Below are 16482 nucleotides of genomic sequence, written 5' to 3' on the forward strand. Positions count from 1 at the left end.
AATTAGTGTTAAGAAAGAAATAGAGTATTTCTGTAAAATGATACTAAAACCAGCAGAAACAACCAAAAAAATTGGAATATATATTTATTAGTTTCTGTGGCTTTGTTGCTTTGTTTTGTGTTTTTTCTTTTTAACGAAGACATAAACACAGACTACACAGTACATAGTAAGTTAAAAAGTCATTATTTTAAGCAGTATCTAAAACACCAAACGTAAAACTAACATCTTTTTACTACATCCTGTAATCTACTCTGGTTTTATTCCTAATGTTATGTATTGGCTTCTCTTTACATAAAACAGTAGTCTTTCCCCATTAACAATACACAGACCCCATCTGTTTCTCATTAAATACCTTACTTTTTCTGTAATGCATTGTGTTTCCGTCGCAGAAATCTCTTTGAGAAAAATGGGTTTCATAACTAAGGATTTAGGTAAATTCTCAAAGCCTCCTCAGCTCTGGTTCAGCTCATAGAAGAAGAAGGGTCAGCAGCTGCGGGACATTTCTTCCTCACTGACTTGTTCTGCTTAGAGTGTCCGCGTGTCTCCTCATCCTGAGCTGGTAAGATATACCCATGGTAGTCCCAAAACATCAAGGGGCTTTCCCTGCACACTGTGCAACAGTCAAGAATTGTTTGGGAAGAGCAAGAATGAAGGGACAAAAGAGAGTAAGACCTCCAAAAGGTAGCTCCTTTCTGCAAAGCCTGTTAAGGAGAAAATGCAAACAAAAATGCAGGGAACAAAAGCAAGTCCATTTTCTGGACTGCAGTATATCAGAGGAAACATTCCACAGGGGTGATTTCCTCATCTGAAAATTCAGTCCATTGGGTAGGCTGAAACATATAAAAACCTTGATGAAAGGCAGTGTAACTGAGAGTAGCGAACGGTTTGATTCTGAGCATATGTAAAAGAACAGTAAATAAACGTATATTTCTGTAGGATCTATGTTTTTCAGCTCAAGTCATCACAGATTTTTCACACAAAGATTTACTACACAGTATATCCAGGTTTTAAGATTTGTAGATTTTTGTGATTCATTTTCATATTATTTGCTCAAATACAGGCTTTTATTATGTTATGGGTGGTCAGTGCCTTCCTCCACTCAAGCATGTGGTTCACAAATGAAAAAGTCTTTTGTTCTATTTTGCCCAAATTCCTACTGAGCCCTGCAGCATGGAGTGTCTGAGAGATGCTAAGATCTTACATGTAGCATGAAAACAGGAGGCTGGGTTGGAAAGAGAGACCCTATGAGCATCCTTTCTGCAGGAAAAGTTGGTGCCAAGGACAGAGGTTTATGCTACAAATGGACAGAAAGGGAGAGGAAGGAAATAAAAATATTCATATGCCTTTAAAGATACTAAAAACATCCCATATGAGACACATATCTATAGGCTTTATTATTTCTGCTGTACGTGATTTTCCTAATTTTTTGTTTTGTTTTTTTTTTTTATATCATATTCAATCAATTCAATTAAGTAAAAACGCACTGATGTTCCAAGCACTCTGCAGGGCACAAATCACATTTCATGGAATGCCTTAGTCTTTTTGTATCACAGGAAAAACATACGGTGTTTTATCACAGTACCAGGTAAAACTAGTTATAGTAAATAACCTCATCCATTCTTTAATTATTTAAGAAGTAATGCTGATTTTTATAAATATATTCCTTGTAAACATAGAAAATAGTCTTCTGAAGATCAAAGTCTGCATATGCATTGTTACATCTATGTTCATTCATATTTGTATAAAGTTTCTTCAGGTAGGATGTGACTAGTTCCTGAACAAATACACTATAGTTTTTGGTGCCTAATTGGATTGGAAACTTTTAAAGAGAATGACAACAGTTGAAATACTTGCCATTTATTAATTGCAAGAATGCAAATATGGGTAATTACACAAAGAACAGCCATTCCTTAATCATTTATGAACAAATCCAGTTTAAATGGGTGTTTGCAAAAAGCAAGACATCATTGATGGGATCACTGAACAAACAGCCATTCAGAAAATAAACTCAAGCTCACAAGCACTTCTTCAGGATTTGTACCAATGTTTGTCTTGAGTTTTCTCTCTTGTAGTTTTGGAATAGCAAACGAAAGAAACGCAGCATTATCAACTACTTCCACTTTTGGAAGAGTCTTCCCTGATTTGGTGTTTTTATAGCCCAATACAAAAATCCAAAGAATGCCCAGGAAACATAACATACATATTACCCTGGAGATACTCTATATAGAGCCAGTTTCATGTTTATTATTTTGTTTCACTATTTTTCCTATGTGCATCCTTCAACCATACAGAAATACCTCCTGATTGACACAAAGTTCCATTTCTAAAAAAAACATGTTATCTTGTCTTTATTGTGGTACCTTCATTAATCCCTCACATAAAAATAAGTATTTCTATGAGTATTTATTGCCATAAGGACGTTAAGTTATTTTCTACGCTGTACAGAAAAAATGTAAAGCCTTCTTTATAAGCGAAGACAAAGGACTTTGACTTAAGAAAGTCTTGAGGGTGCCAATGGATTCCTATGCCTGGCTTTCTCTTGAAGCTTTGAGGCAGGTATGCACAAGCATTGTCACCTAGAGTGTCTGTGTAAACAAAATAGCCCCCTGTAGAACCACATATGTGCAACTCATGATACAGAAATCAATACTTTTGTAAAAACAAAAAAAAAACCCAAAAAACAAAAACCCAACAAAATTAAAAGGAAAGCATTTTATTTTGGCAAAAATATCTCTCAGCCAATACAAGTAGCCCTGAAACGCTGCAGTGTTCTAACTCGAACTTATGCAGTGGTAGCCAGATTTTCCAATCCTTCAACTTGCAACCCAAAATCACCTTCCTGAAATTCAATAGGTACTTCAGAGAGGCACATAAAGTAACTCTGATGGTGGAAATACCAGTCGAGTTCCCAGTTCTCCAAAAGGTATGAAATAAAATCCCAAGGTAGGTTAGAATATTAATCACAGCAGTACCAGGTTGCTCATTTGCACGGGAAAGCTGGTTCCCCAGGGCTCACTCCCATGTGGGTTGGCAACACTCACACAAGGTACTGGAAAAGATGCAATAGATTGGAAAAGCTTGAAAAAGCTTAAAGAATCAAACCAGGGCACCAGAAAAATATGTGATAAAGAAGAAGGCACAAGGATAAGGCAGAAGTTTAATGAACACAAGACAAAGGGACAAAGATACTCCCAAGTACATGCCCAGGCAACTCAGCATTGCTGTAGTCCCAACCGCTGTTCCCTGGAAGGGTAGGGTGGAATTGAGTCCTTGTCTCTTTTCCCTTTGCTGACTGTGGGAATGTAGGCTGATATTGGGATTTCAGATTCACAAGAAGAGGAGAAAGATCATCAAAAGGAAAGCATCCCTTGAAGAGAAAAAGAAAATACATAAAGTGCTGTGATTCAGACATGTTTTTTCTTCTATTAGTAGGCAATGCATCTGTGTCTCATGTAGCTGGCCACGTCTTGCGGTTTCATCAGCAGTGGGATACAAGGCAGTGTCCCAGTTACAGCTCCAGGCGCTGGAGATAAGCAACGACTATTTGATCTTCCCTTGTGTGGGAAAACAGCCTGAAAATGGAGGAGCTGAGTGCAAGTCTGAGGATGTAAGATCACTGTAAGATGAATGAGAGGGTTCTTTACTGTTCTTTCCTAAATCTCGAGATTTTTTAATCATGGTTTTAGATGTTTGGAGCTAATAAGGGTGCTCTTGGCAGGAAAGCAGACTTGGAGCACCATAAACTGCTTATCTAGGTACTGGATGGTCTTCACATTCCTGTTTGGATATTTGTGCCTAACGATCCCATGTGTTATCAAGCAAAGAGGCGGAGGAAGATAAATTATTGGGGAGCCTGACTATCTAAAGGAAGGAGAAAAAAGAAGGGAATGCAGTCACTGAGGATTTTAGTAGAGTTCATATAGAGAACGGTGTTAACTCTTCCATTATCCTTACATGATAGCTAAAAGGAGCTATAAATAAAAAAAAAAAAAGATAAAGCTACTCTTATAGGTGTTAGGAAAAACACATAATGTTTTAAGACTTGACTACAGAGTATTTAAAAAGAAATTACCATTAAATATATTTAAAGGAGAATATACACAGGCTGGCTTTAACAGATGGTACAGGAAGGCCCACAAAGAGAAATGGGCATTTATCTCTCAACATAACTAAGTTATAAAAAGAACATTTTATTTTTTTTTGTCCAGAAATAATAAATGAAAACTAAAGTTTCTAAAAATTTATAATGAAATAATTTTACACAAAAAGAGACAAATAGGAGCACACAAATCATGTTTTTTTCTCTTCATGTAAGTACTCCAAAATTATTTAAGGGATCTCTTGAAATTGTGGAGTGTCTTACAGAAATGGAATCTCACAGCGGCTTCATTAACTATCTATCATATGGTACACTGTACATTGAAATTCAGTTCAATTCAATTCAAATTTATTAAAGGGCAAAAGTTCTGGGGCTCCAAATGTTCCAAATTTTAATTACTCCAGAATCCTTATGCTTCTATGAATCAATGTCATGTCACTTCGATTTCTACCATAAAATCTTACCGAGGCAATTTTAAAATAAAACAGTTGATTTTATACTCATAACTTAGACAAATTAAAGTTCTAAGCAAATTTATTTCTCAACATAAGAGGTCATTTCCTAGATCCTAGACAGTGTGATGAAAGCACAACACTGAAGTTAATACTACAGACTAAGTAGTTTGCATGAGAAATTGCAAATTAGTTAAATGGTAACAGCAGAAATAGTTTTGTTTACGTGCTTCTAGATTCTCTTCTTTTCTCCTTGTCCGTCTTTTCCTTTTTCTTTACCTTCCTTCAGCCTTCAGCTATTTAACTGTCACTTTTTTGTTTGCTCCCAATTCTCTTCTTTTTCTCCGTTTTTAAATTTCTCTCCCTCTTTTCTTAAACTCTATTTCTCATTTGATACTGGTAAGTTTCTTATCAGCCACATCTACTCAAGTAGAAAAAAGTCTCCAGCATCTAAAGGCAACATCCAGAAGGCAAAGGCAGGGACTGGGAGAACAAAGAACTGCCCACTGTAGGAGAAGATTGGGTTCAAGACCATCTAAGGAACCTGAAGGCGTACAAATCCATGGGACCTGATAAGATGCATCCCTGGGTCCTGAGGGAACTGGCAGATGAAGTGGCTAAGCTACTATTCATCATATTTGAGAAGTCATGGGAGGCCAGTGAAGTTCCCAGTGACTGGAAAAGGGGAAACATAACCCCCATGTTCAAAAAGGGAAAAAAGAAAGACCTGGAGAACTACAGGCCAGTCAGTCTCACCTCTGTGCCTGGAAAGATCATGGAGCAGAAACTCCAAGAAGCTATGCTAGGGCACATGGAAAATAAGGAGGTAACTGGTGACAGCCAACATGGCTTCACTAAGGGCAAATTGTGCCTGAAAAATTTGATGGCCTTCTATGATGGGGTTACAGCGTTGGTGGATAAGGGAAGAGCAACTGATGTCATCTACCTGGATTTGTGCAAAGCATTTGACACTGTCCTACACAACATCCTTGTCTCTAAATTGGAGAGACATAGACTTGATGGATGAACCACTCAGTGGATAAAAATTGGCTGGATGGTCGCACTCACAGAACCATATAATCACAGAATGGTTGGGTTTGGAAGGGACTTCTATAGACCATCTAGTCCACCCCGCCCCTGCTATAGCAGGTTCGCCTAGAGCAGGTCACACAGGAACGTGTCCAGGTGTGTTTTGAATATCTCCAGAGAAAGAGACTCCACAGCCTCTCCGGGCAGCCTGTTCCAGTGCTCTGTCACCCTCAAAGAAGTTTTTCCTTTTGTTCACGTGGCACTTCCTGTGTTCCAGTTTGTCCGTTCATCCAGGTCATTGATGAATATGTTGAACATGACTGGACCCAGTACTGACCCCTGGGGAACACCACTAGTTACAGGCCTCCAACTGGACTCTGTACCACTGATCACAACCATCTGAGCTCTGTCCTTGAGCCAGTTCTCAATCCAACTCACTGTCCACTCAAAGAATGACAGTCAACAGCTCGATGTCCAAGTGGAGACCAGTGACAAGTGGCATTCCTCAGGGGTCAGTATTGGGACCGGTACTGTTTAACATCTTTGTCAGAGACACAGACAGTGGGATTGAGTGCACCCTCAGCAAGTTTGCCAACGACACCAAGCTGTGCGGTGTGGTTGACACGCTGGATGGAAGGGATGCCATCCAGAGGGACCTTGACAGGCTGGAGAGGTGGGCGCTTGCAAGCCTCATGAAGTTTAACAAGGCCCAGCACAAGGTCCTGCACCTGCGTCAGGGCAATCCCAAGCACAAACACAGGCTGGGCGACGAGTGGATCAAGAGCAGCCCTGCGGAGAAGGACTTGGGGGTGTTGGTGGATGAAAATCTGAATATGAGCCAGCAACGTGCACTCATAGCCCAGAAAGTCAATCGCATCCTGTTCTGCATCAAAAACAGTGTGGCCAGCAGGTCGAGGGAGGTGATTCATCCCCTCTACTCTGCTTTCCTGAGACCCCACCTGGAGTGCTGCATCCAGCTCTGGGGCCCCCAATGTAAGAAGGACATGGACCTGTTGGAGCAAGTCCAGAGGAGGGTCACAAAGATGATCAGGGGGCTAGAGCACCTTCACTATGAGGACAGGATGAGAGAGTTGAGGTTGTTCAGCCTGGAGAAGGGAAGGCTCTGGGGAAACATTATAGCAGCTTTCCAGTACTAGAGGCGGCCTACAAGAAAGCTGAAGAGGGACTCTTTACAACGGCATATAGTGATAGGACAAGGGATAATGGTTTCAAAATGAAAGATGATAGATTTAGATTAGATATTAGGAAGAGTTCTTTACTGTCAGCATGGTGAGACACTGGAACAGGTTGCTCATAAAGGTTGTGGCTGCCCCCTCCCTGGCAGTGTTCAAGGCCAGGCTGGATGGGGCTCTGAGCAACCTGGTCTAGTGGAAAGTGTTGCTGCCCATGGCTAGGGGGCTGGAACTAGATGATCTTTTATGTCATCCCTTCCAACCCAAACCGTTCTGTGATTCTAGAGTCTACAAATATCTTTTCTGTTCATAGATCTTTTTAGATACTGAGTTACCTGACATTAAAATGTCTGTGATAAAATGCTATCCTCTAAGTCAGTATTGTGTGAAACAAGATTTCTTGTAAAAATATAACTACCTGAAAGCAGAAAAAAAGTGCTTTGAAAGTGGCCTCAAGGTTAGGAAAAGCTGTATTAAACCTTTCTGGTTACACTTTTGACACCAAATATCACTAAATTGTTTTGGTTTGGGATTCTGTTTAAAGCTTCCAGTGAAGCATGTAGTGCAAGATGACAATATTAATAGGCAAACTTGCATATTATAATTATTTGATACATCTCAGGGTTAAATATTGTAACAAAAGAGCAAATGTGAACATCAAAGACTACTCTGCAGCAGTTTTAGAAGAACAATTTTTTATTCTTTTCTGTAAGATAAGGAACTTGATGTTTTCTATAGAAGAACACTTATTTTTAGCAATCTAAAGCAGGTGTACTCAACCTTATACTTTCTTACATCAAACCAGGAGAGTTCATCTGGGCAGAGAAATGAATCTCTTCTCTGTGGCATGCTCCCAGCAGATTTTTGTCTGGGGAGCCCAGCAGTCACTTGCACATGGAGAGATGGGCTAACCGTCAGTGACAAGCCTGGGCAGTGTTGCATTAGGGCTAATGGCTTTCCAGTAGGATGTTGACTGCAGAGCAACCCACATGCCCTAAACCTTATAGACCACCTCCTGGAAAAAGTGTGTCTGGGACCGTTGCAGCACACGACACCACTGGATGACACTAATTGCTCAGGCAGCAGCAAGTTGCCCTTTGCTGTCCCCTGTCCTCACACCCCCTCACTTCCAGACTGTGCGAGAGCTGTGCATGGGTTGGGCTGGATGCCCACCTTTGGTCTGTGCACCCACCACAAAACCAGTGCTTCTGACATACAGGTGCCAGACCTGTGATACCAGCAGAGGATGCTCCTTTCTGCCCAACGTGGCAGGAGGCGCGGGACGTACTGGGCAGGGATGGGCCACTCAAGGGGGTCTCAGGTAGGGTGGGTGTTTCACCTCCTCCCAGGTGTGATCAATACGTACATACTGGGCTCGCAGTGCTAACCTATGCACCTGGGTCTGGTTTGAAGTTGGAGATGACTTTTTCATGGAAACGGCAGATAGACTTAATGTGTTCTTAACACTGTAAACAAAGATTTTCTTTGAAAAGCTTTTCCGTCATAATATATTCCTCCTAACTTCTTCCAGTACTAGCTTTGATCATTTTCTTTTTAAGCATATTTATATTTGAGGCAGCAACATTACGGTTAAATCTGTGGGTTTTTTCATGGATCCACACAGATAAAGCCACATACCAGACTTCTTCTCCTTCTCACAAAAACTATTTGAAGGATGTACCTATTTGATAGTCAAATATAAGCCATGGAATAATTTGCAATATATAACTCCAACACACATTTCATCTTGTCTAAACTGTGATGAGTCTGAGGAAACTTGGAAAGAAACGGCTAGGTTTTGCATTAACAGAGTTTGGACAGTGTTTCTTCATCAATGGAAGACTGGTAAAAATTATAAGTATCAAATACCATAATAAATTCACAACCTATCAACTAATCAATGAACAACAAGACAACATTTTTAGCAGAAACAATTTCAGCATATTTACTCTACCTAGAAAACACTGGACTAGGACTGACTGAGAAATGACTGATAAGTTGCTGATGGGCTTTTAGCACCATAATAGCAGATTGTTAAAGCTTTTAACAGAGTAAAGCAGCTCTGTATGTTCCTACATTAAATGATAGACTGATAACTCAGCATTAGCTGAGTCATATAGAAATACCAAATAGGCAACAATTATACAAAGTTAAAAATGTCAGAAAATATGCTTGTACAGCCTTCAGTGCAAACATTATGTGCAGCATATAGCAATTAATAATAACCATGGCATCACTCTATAATACAGTATTTCTGAGGGATAGCAAGACAGTCTTAATATACTGCCACTTCAGTATCAAAATAACAATGAGATTTCTTTGTATTATTTCCCATGATGATACACATGTAGGCTGTAAAATACAGGCATTGAAACAAAAATCATTGGCTTCTTAAAAATGAAGTGAATACAAAAAAGTAATAACGTGCCAGAAGAAGACACCATAGCATAAGCAATTAAGCAATGATATTTTTTATATATTTAAATATTTTATATTTTTAATATTACTGCCAAGATATGTGCTGTTCCCTCCACCCCACCCCACCCCACCCAGGTGCTGTTATAATGAAAAGTACAGCTGCATATGGGAATAAATCCCCTTATTTTCCTTCCGAACTATTTTTTGTGCAGTTGTATTTGTCAGAAATGATCATTTCTCCCCACTGTCCCCAAACCTGATTTCATTCATTTAAGCTGTGGTGAAGCAGAACTAGGATACAACTTCCTCAGATCCAAGATCTTTTCTATGGGAAAGTAAGGAAAAAAGTTTCATCCAAGGAGATGCAAGCTCAGAGAAAGAAAACACCACTCATAGAAATGAGAGTTTTGTTGTGGTCCTTGCTGGACCATTTTGGTCCTGCCCTTGAGACGAATGGCTAGAACTCAGATCACGACAACATTTCTGGGCAAATTATTATGCCTCTTAATATACCATGGTCTTGTTTGGAGAAGCATCTAAAGAAAACTGAAGTTATTCTTTCCTTTATCAGATCACTTGGAGCAAAAGTATTTTGAAACCTTTCTGTATTGTAAACACAAAATACTTTTAAACCATTGCTAAACTGCTACAACTGAATGCTTTAGTGAAAATTTCTATTAAGAGATGCAGAAACCAGCCATGTCCCCTTTCATTTAAAGTCATTCAAAGTTGCAATTTAAGTGCAACGCAGTTAAATGTACATATATATTACACAATCACAAACCTTTTCAGTGCATTTTTATTAGTATTTTAACTATGGTGTGCAAAAGTAAACCAGCAAAAGAACATCTTTGAGTACTATGTCAACTGACAGGCAAATATACAATATTAATAGCAATCAACAAGGAATCCATCAACTACAATTACATAACATTTTGGTTTTCTCTTTCTCAGAAAGGACCTACCCACTTCTTACAGCATCCAGCTCTGCATGACAACTGCATTCTGCTACCAGAGAAATTTTGACATCATGGATAGCAAAGCCAAATAGTAGACAATGCAAATGGAAATCCTGTAAAACCTCTCATGTTGTTGTTAGTGAGACTGCTGATAATATTAAAATAAAAGGAACATTAAAGTCTGATCCAAACACCTTCTCTTAATTTCAAGAATAGTTGATTCAGATTCATAACCTTTAACACATTCCACAACTTATATCTCTAAGCAATTCAGTATCACAGTATCAATATGATATAAAAAACTAATTTACATCTGTTTTTCCTTTAACCAAATATTAGCAATTTGCTAATGTGCTGGATTGAGAACCCCCTGTCCTAAGAGGAGAAAGCAAGAAATTTGAATCCGTAAGGTCTAATAGTTAACAACAGATGACATTAAATTATATATTATAGTTGCAAAAGAATTTTCAAAATATGTGGTGATTTTAAACTCCTGAATCTTTGTGTAATTTCCTTATCACGGCTAAATGCCATCTCGAACTGATTAACTTCATTAACGCTTTTGTGAGACACTTCTATATCTCAATCTATTTCAGTCCTTCATTGAAAAAAAATTCAGACTAAATATTCAGAATCAGAAACATAAAATACCTGAAAATCAATTAATCAGAAGAGAAAATACATTATTTTTACTCTGGGAACTGGGTTTTTTTCATAAAAGCTAGTACATGAGAAGATATACAGATATATATTTTAGAAGACTTCTTTACTGAGCAAGAAACATACCATGGAAAAATTTCAATCAATGTATTTCAGGTCTTATTAATTTCTGTCTTAGTTGCCACATCCATTAAATTTAAGGTCTCTTTTAGTCACAATTAGTTAATATGCTTAAATATTTATAAGCTGTATGATGTTATTTTTGTGCCTCATTTATGCACACATTAACAGCCTGCCAGTTTGGGCAGTGTAATTTTTAGATCTGGACGAGGCAGTTCTCAGTTCCACTCAGTCCAGTGCCTCTTTCCTTAATGTTGCTGATTTGGGGGGGCTGAGCAAAGTGGCAGATTTACTGATATGTATGTTCGTACTTTAGGGGAAACAAATATTACTCGTGCTGCAGATCAGCTTCCAGACAACATGACTGTCAAGACAATTCCCATTCCAAGTATACCAACGGCCAAGTTCAGGTTATTTTAGGGACTTCCATTACTTATCCTTTCCAAACAACCACATCACTTTTAGCTGAATTAACCTGAAAAACTTAATTCTATTTTCAATAGTCCTTCCCCTTTCTGTAATCTATGCTTTTCTAAAATAAAGTAAAAAAAACCAAACAAAACAGCAAAAATTCACAGGCATAATGATAATAGTGTGCTGCCCATCACGGGCATGCCTATTTATAAATAGCTGGACAGGAATAATATCAGCAATAACTGAGTTGCCCTTTAAATGGAAATAATCATCTGGCTATTTCAGTCAAGCAGCTGTGTATGCAGTAGGAAGTCTCACTCCCAAATATTATCATGACTCATCTACTTTCCTTTTCTAATAGTAATGTTCTTTTCTCTTTTTACATGCAGCATTGCTAAACCCTGCACAATCTGCAATACTACATTAAATCCCCCTTTCTAAATCTGTAGATTTTAAACTGCAGTTACCCCTTTATATCCATAAAGTTAACTAGTATAATCACTGTGGTTACAAGGTTCCTTCACACAAACAGTAGACCTGGAAAATTGACTACCTTTATCAATGCTATTGAAATAGCATGTGAAATGGTAAGACCATACATAAAAAAGGTGCTGATTGTAGCCTGCAAGTCTCACAACTCTCTGGAAACAGAGGAGTTAATCAGCCCAGGCAGTTCGGAAAGCTTGCAGTGAAATACAGGACCGTACTGCAGATGTGCGGAGCACACAGAAGGTGTGGCCCATGCTTTCTCCATGCATATTTAAATACCTAAAATCATATGCCCTTAAGGTGGTTATTATTAAAGAATAACCTCCCAGAGAGGAAGAATTACACAGCGAAATGAGGCCTAGCACATTTCTTCAAATAGAGAGCTGAGAAGAAGGAAAAGCCCGAGTTACTCACGATTCTTTTCACCTCTCCACCTTGACCCCGCTTTTATTCTAGGCGCGACGTCCGCAGCAGCAGTTATGTCTACTAGCCCAAGCAGCAGCAGCAGTGACAGCACAGCCATGCCAGGTAACAAAAAAAACAGATCACTTCTACCTGGAGATCTGATATAGATGAATTAGAAAGACTTTCCTCAGGAATGAATAATTGGATCTAACAGCACTTACTCAGCAGAGGCAGAGGGAGATGTAAAATATTATTCCTACTGGAAATGTTTATTAAAAATTTCCATTGCATCGCTTATTTCCTTTATCCAGGGAATGTAAAAACAGAAGAGTCGTAAATGCTTCCCCTAACCAGGAGCCTCTGGCACTCAGATGCTGGAAGAGATGCACTGGCAGCTTTCTGTGGTCCCTCAGAAGCCACCAGCTCCTCACCTGCCTCTGCCACCTCTCAGCCCTTCCCAATGTTTATCAACATTCCCCACAGCACCCTAGCAGGGGACACAGCCAGGCTGAAACCGGAGTTTTTTCTCCTTCGCTTGCATATTTCACTGCAGTTTCACAGAGCTGATGACAGGGAACATTTTAATGTTGACACTCAAAACTCATTACATTTATCAATGGGTGCAAAAGCACAGTCTGTAAAGCTTCCTCCCTTACCCACAAAGGGGGGCAAGGGAAGGGAGGAAAAATAACTTATCTAGGATGAGAAAGAAAAGCTTTAAAAAAGAAACTTTTTTTTTTACGCTGTTCAATAACTCTGTCTCTTATTCAGCATAAATGTATTCTATTTCTAGGGAAAATAACACAAACAATACCACCTCCCACCCAGGTTTCTGTCAGCAAATGCTGCATAACTGGAACCACTCACTAAGAGTAAGAGAAGCTTTGAGAATTTAAGTATAAAACCTGTGTTACCTAACAAACCTTCACCCTGCAGCCCAACACCCTCTGGGCAGACCGTACCCAGTGCAAGCAGACTCCAGTGCTTGCAGCATTAACAGCAGTATTGTTGGAAACTATTTAACCCCGTGTCTATCAGTGCCGGGGAGCTAGATCACAAACTTCCCTGTGGCGATCAAAACAGTCTCGAGGAAAAACTGTAGCAAAAATTATCTGCTAACCCTTTCACCACAGTGGTGAAATCATTCCACATGACCTGTGGAACCCCAGGAAAGCTTCATCCTGAGAGCTGAAGAACACTATAATAAGACCAGAGTGCTTTTCACTCATGGTGATGGAGGGCTTTAGTCTGGATGAAGTCCACATTTATATTCAATAAGAGAAACTGTAAAATATCTAGTTCTTTACTATCATAAGCATCAGCCTCAGTTATACTTACAATCGTTACTTACTTATACACCAGTAAAACTTATTTTCTTAATACAACACCAATGAATCATCATTCTACAAGCTCATCTTCTGCCTCACACATTGCATGTTGGCTGTTGTGTAGATGCTATGGTTATCATTGAGCTGCAGAACTAAGGGGTTTTTTTTAATAAAGTATGAGAATAAATTTCTAGATACAATTTCAATTACCAAGAAAAGAGAGACAAAGTAAGCTATTTCAGTCTTAATAATGCATCTATTAATTTATAGTGTTCACAACCACTGTTCTTTAAGAAAATCGAGCTCAAAATTATTACTGCTATTGAAATACTCCACAGTGACCAGTTAAGGCATGACCACTTGAAGCCATTCATTTCTGGACATTCTCATGTCAGGGATGTTAACTTTCCAAAAGAGGCCAGGAGTAATTTTTTCACCTAGAGCTGGCAGACTTTAGATGACCAGAAACATAGTGTATCAAAAAGTTTTCCATGACTATTAAAGTAGTTATCCATGAGTCCTTTAAAAGGGATGCTCTGCTGCTTCGTTTGGGCCATTTGGAGAAATTAGAAAGGAAGTTGTGCTCTTAGTTCAATTTGGGCTAACTACTTTCTGTAAAAAAACCAAAGTATTTACAGCTTGGGACATAAAGAACTGGTGATCTGCCAAATCTCCTGCATGTTACACATTACAAGCCGTCTTCAGCTTTGCTCTGACCCCAGCAGCCCTCGCGTGGCTGTTCCTCCTGTGCAGATAACCAAGAGAGGGTGGTTTCTGTGTATGGACCCAGCACTGTGTCTGGACAGGAAGAGAGTCACCACATCCTCATCTCAGTGGAATTTCCTGGTGAAGAGGTTAGTTTCTTTGCCATCATTTTATTCTACAAGAGTCAAATTTATAGGCTGAAGAACAATGGAGCATTGGTCCTATACCTGCCATTGGGCTTTTGCCCCATAGCAAAAATAGCTCCTATGGTAACATACAGCATTAAAAGAAATGGTTAAGGATTTCACATTGTCTCTTTTTTAAAGCACAATATAACTGCGCATCCTTCACCATCTGAATTCATGCCAGGGAAACGTGTCAGTACTCACTCTCTAAAGATGACTCATCATGTTGCTGGTTATGTAAGACACCCGAATATACCAAATTGTTCACTGCACCAAAATATGGCAAAGGGAGAAACAGCAGTTAGTACAAGGTGGTCCTTTAGGAACACATTAGCAGTAATGCAGAATGGTATAGTTTACTCTGAATGCAGAAAAACTGTCTTTTCAAATGACAGCTGCAGTTTTGAGCACCAAAACCAAAAGGCTTTGTGATCTTGCAGTGTATGGTTTGAAGAACAGATGATAAAGATTTTTTTTCTTTAAAGAAAAAAAGAAAAGCATGGAATTCCAGAATGAGAAAAAAGAATCTGAGCCAAAAACTTGATCTGCTTCATAGAAGAAACCCCTGCCTTGTAGTTAATGCCTGTTATCCTTTGTTTGGTCCCAGACCCAGACTTCATTGAGCCTTGCACTGTGCAAAAGTAAACCAGTGCATCAGATTGATATTTCAGCAGCTCTAAAGCCACAGTTGTTTTGCCTAGTAGGTAATTTTACACAGAGTTAATGGAATGTTTCAGAACTGTAGGCCAGACAGCTTTTCATCTTGAAAGAGTAATGGAAGAGTTCCTTTATGGAGATAAAATCTACATGGACCCTTTTGCACAGGTTGCATTCTGTTGCCTTCAGAAAAGCTACCCCATACCCTGATCAGTGTGAAAGCAAAGCAAATATCGTAAGTGACCATTTTTCTCTTCATTCAGACCAAAAATGCAGTCAGACAGGGAAAACATAACCAAAAAAAGTTTTTATGTCACCATACTCAATAGAGTGCCTCATGAACAATCTTGCTGGGTAGCAGGACAGCAGACAATTACTGCCATAGAAGCAGTACCAGTCCAATGCCTTCACCCCTGGAGTAATAGCAAGTAAAACTGAACTGATTAAGCATTCAGAGGTGTGAAGCCCAATAAAAGGTGGCCTGCTCCTTTGTGATTCAGTGTTTTATAGCTCATTTAACTAGTTTCAGTTTCTGCTGTGTAATTTCTGCTCATATGAGTTCCTTAGCAATTTGAAAGCTTACTCAAAAGCAATGTAATTAATTCTGGAATTAGCTATGTGGACAACTTTTTCAGAGATGCAGTGGACCACTTGAAGATGTTACACCAAGACCGGATGCCTTTCTGTCTTATATGTTGCAGCTCAGTCAGAAGTAAGGAAGATAAAATTACAAAATTAATTTATGGCCTGTGTTACACTAGTTCTATCTAGCTTTAATATATGTCATTCTCTAAAATCTTCAGACATGTTTAATTTCTTTTCTCCTCAGCTTTCTTTATGCCCTAGCCTTTTAATTTTTGTTTTAGTGTGTCTTATATAAAAGTCAGTAGCAATTTACTGCACAGTTCTTTCCTTGGATCAGATATTTGATCAGATCTTCACAGATCTTTTTATCCATAAAGAGCAGAACTTTTTCTAAAGTTCTCTCTCCCTTCATTAGAGACTCCACCTTTACTTTCTTCTAAAGGGTAGCAGAGGTCTCTGCAGCATCTTGGCAGAGCCTTCCAGAAAGGGTTTGAAACAACTTTCTTCTCTTCTGCACAGGGATACTTCATTCACTGAGACATGATGAAAGCTACAGACTCTCTCACTGGAAGCCTGCAAGGCCGTGAGGTCAGCCCTCTTGTGCACGGAAGTCCTTCTCCACTCTCCTCAAATCCAAAGCCACTTCCTTACACAGGGACCTCTCTGTTTCCTCTTCTGAAGAACCCACCACTGACTGTGTTGGAAATTGATGATCTGGGAAAGCTTGTTTTTCACAGAGGTCATGCGCTGCTTTACTGCTGAAAGAGGACAGACTGACAAGGAA

The 16482-nt window shown here is 39.2% G+C and overlaps 1 protein-coding gene across 1 annotated transcript in view; it reads right to left on the minus strand.

Annotated features, from left to right (window-relative positions):
- ROBO1 (roundabout guidance receptor 1) overlaps positions 1-12356 on the minus strand; it is a 534041-nt gene extending 521685 nt beyond the window's left edge. The window contains exon 1 of the mRNA XM_086482457.1: positions 12248-12356. Within this exon, the coding sequence (XP_086338583.1) occupies positions 12248-12356 (109 nt within the window). The remainder of the gene's footprint in view (positions 1-12247) is intronic.
- Between the last annotated feature and the right edge of the window lie 4126 nt (positions 12357-16482).

Source organism: Leptosomus discolor, chromosome 1, assembly GCF_034619465.1.
Source record: "Leptosomus discolor isolate bLepDis1 chromosome 1, bLepDis1.hap2, whole genome shotgun sequence".
Classification (NCBI taxonomy): Eukaryota; Metazoa; Chordata; class Aves; order Leptosomiformes; family Leptosomidae; genus Leptosomus; species Leptosomus discolor.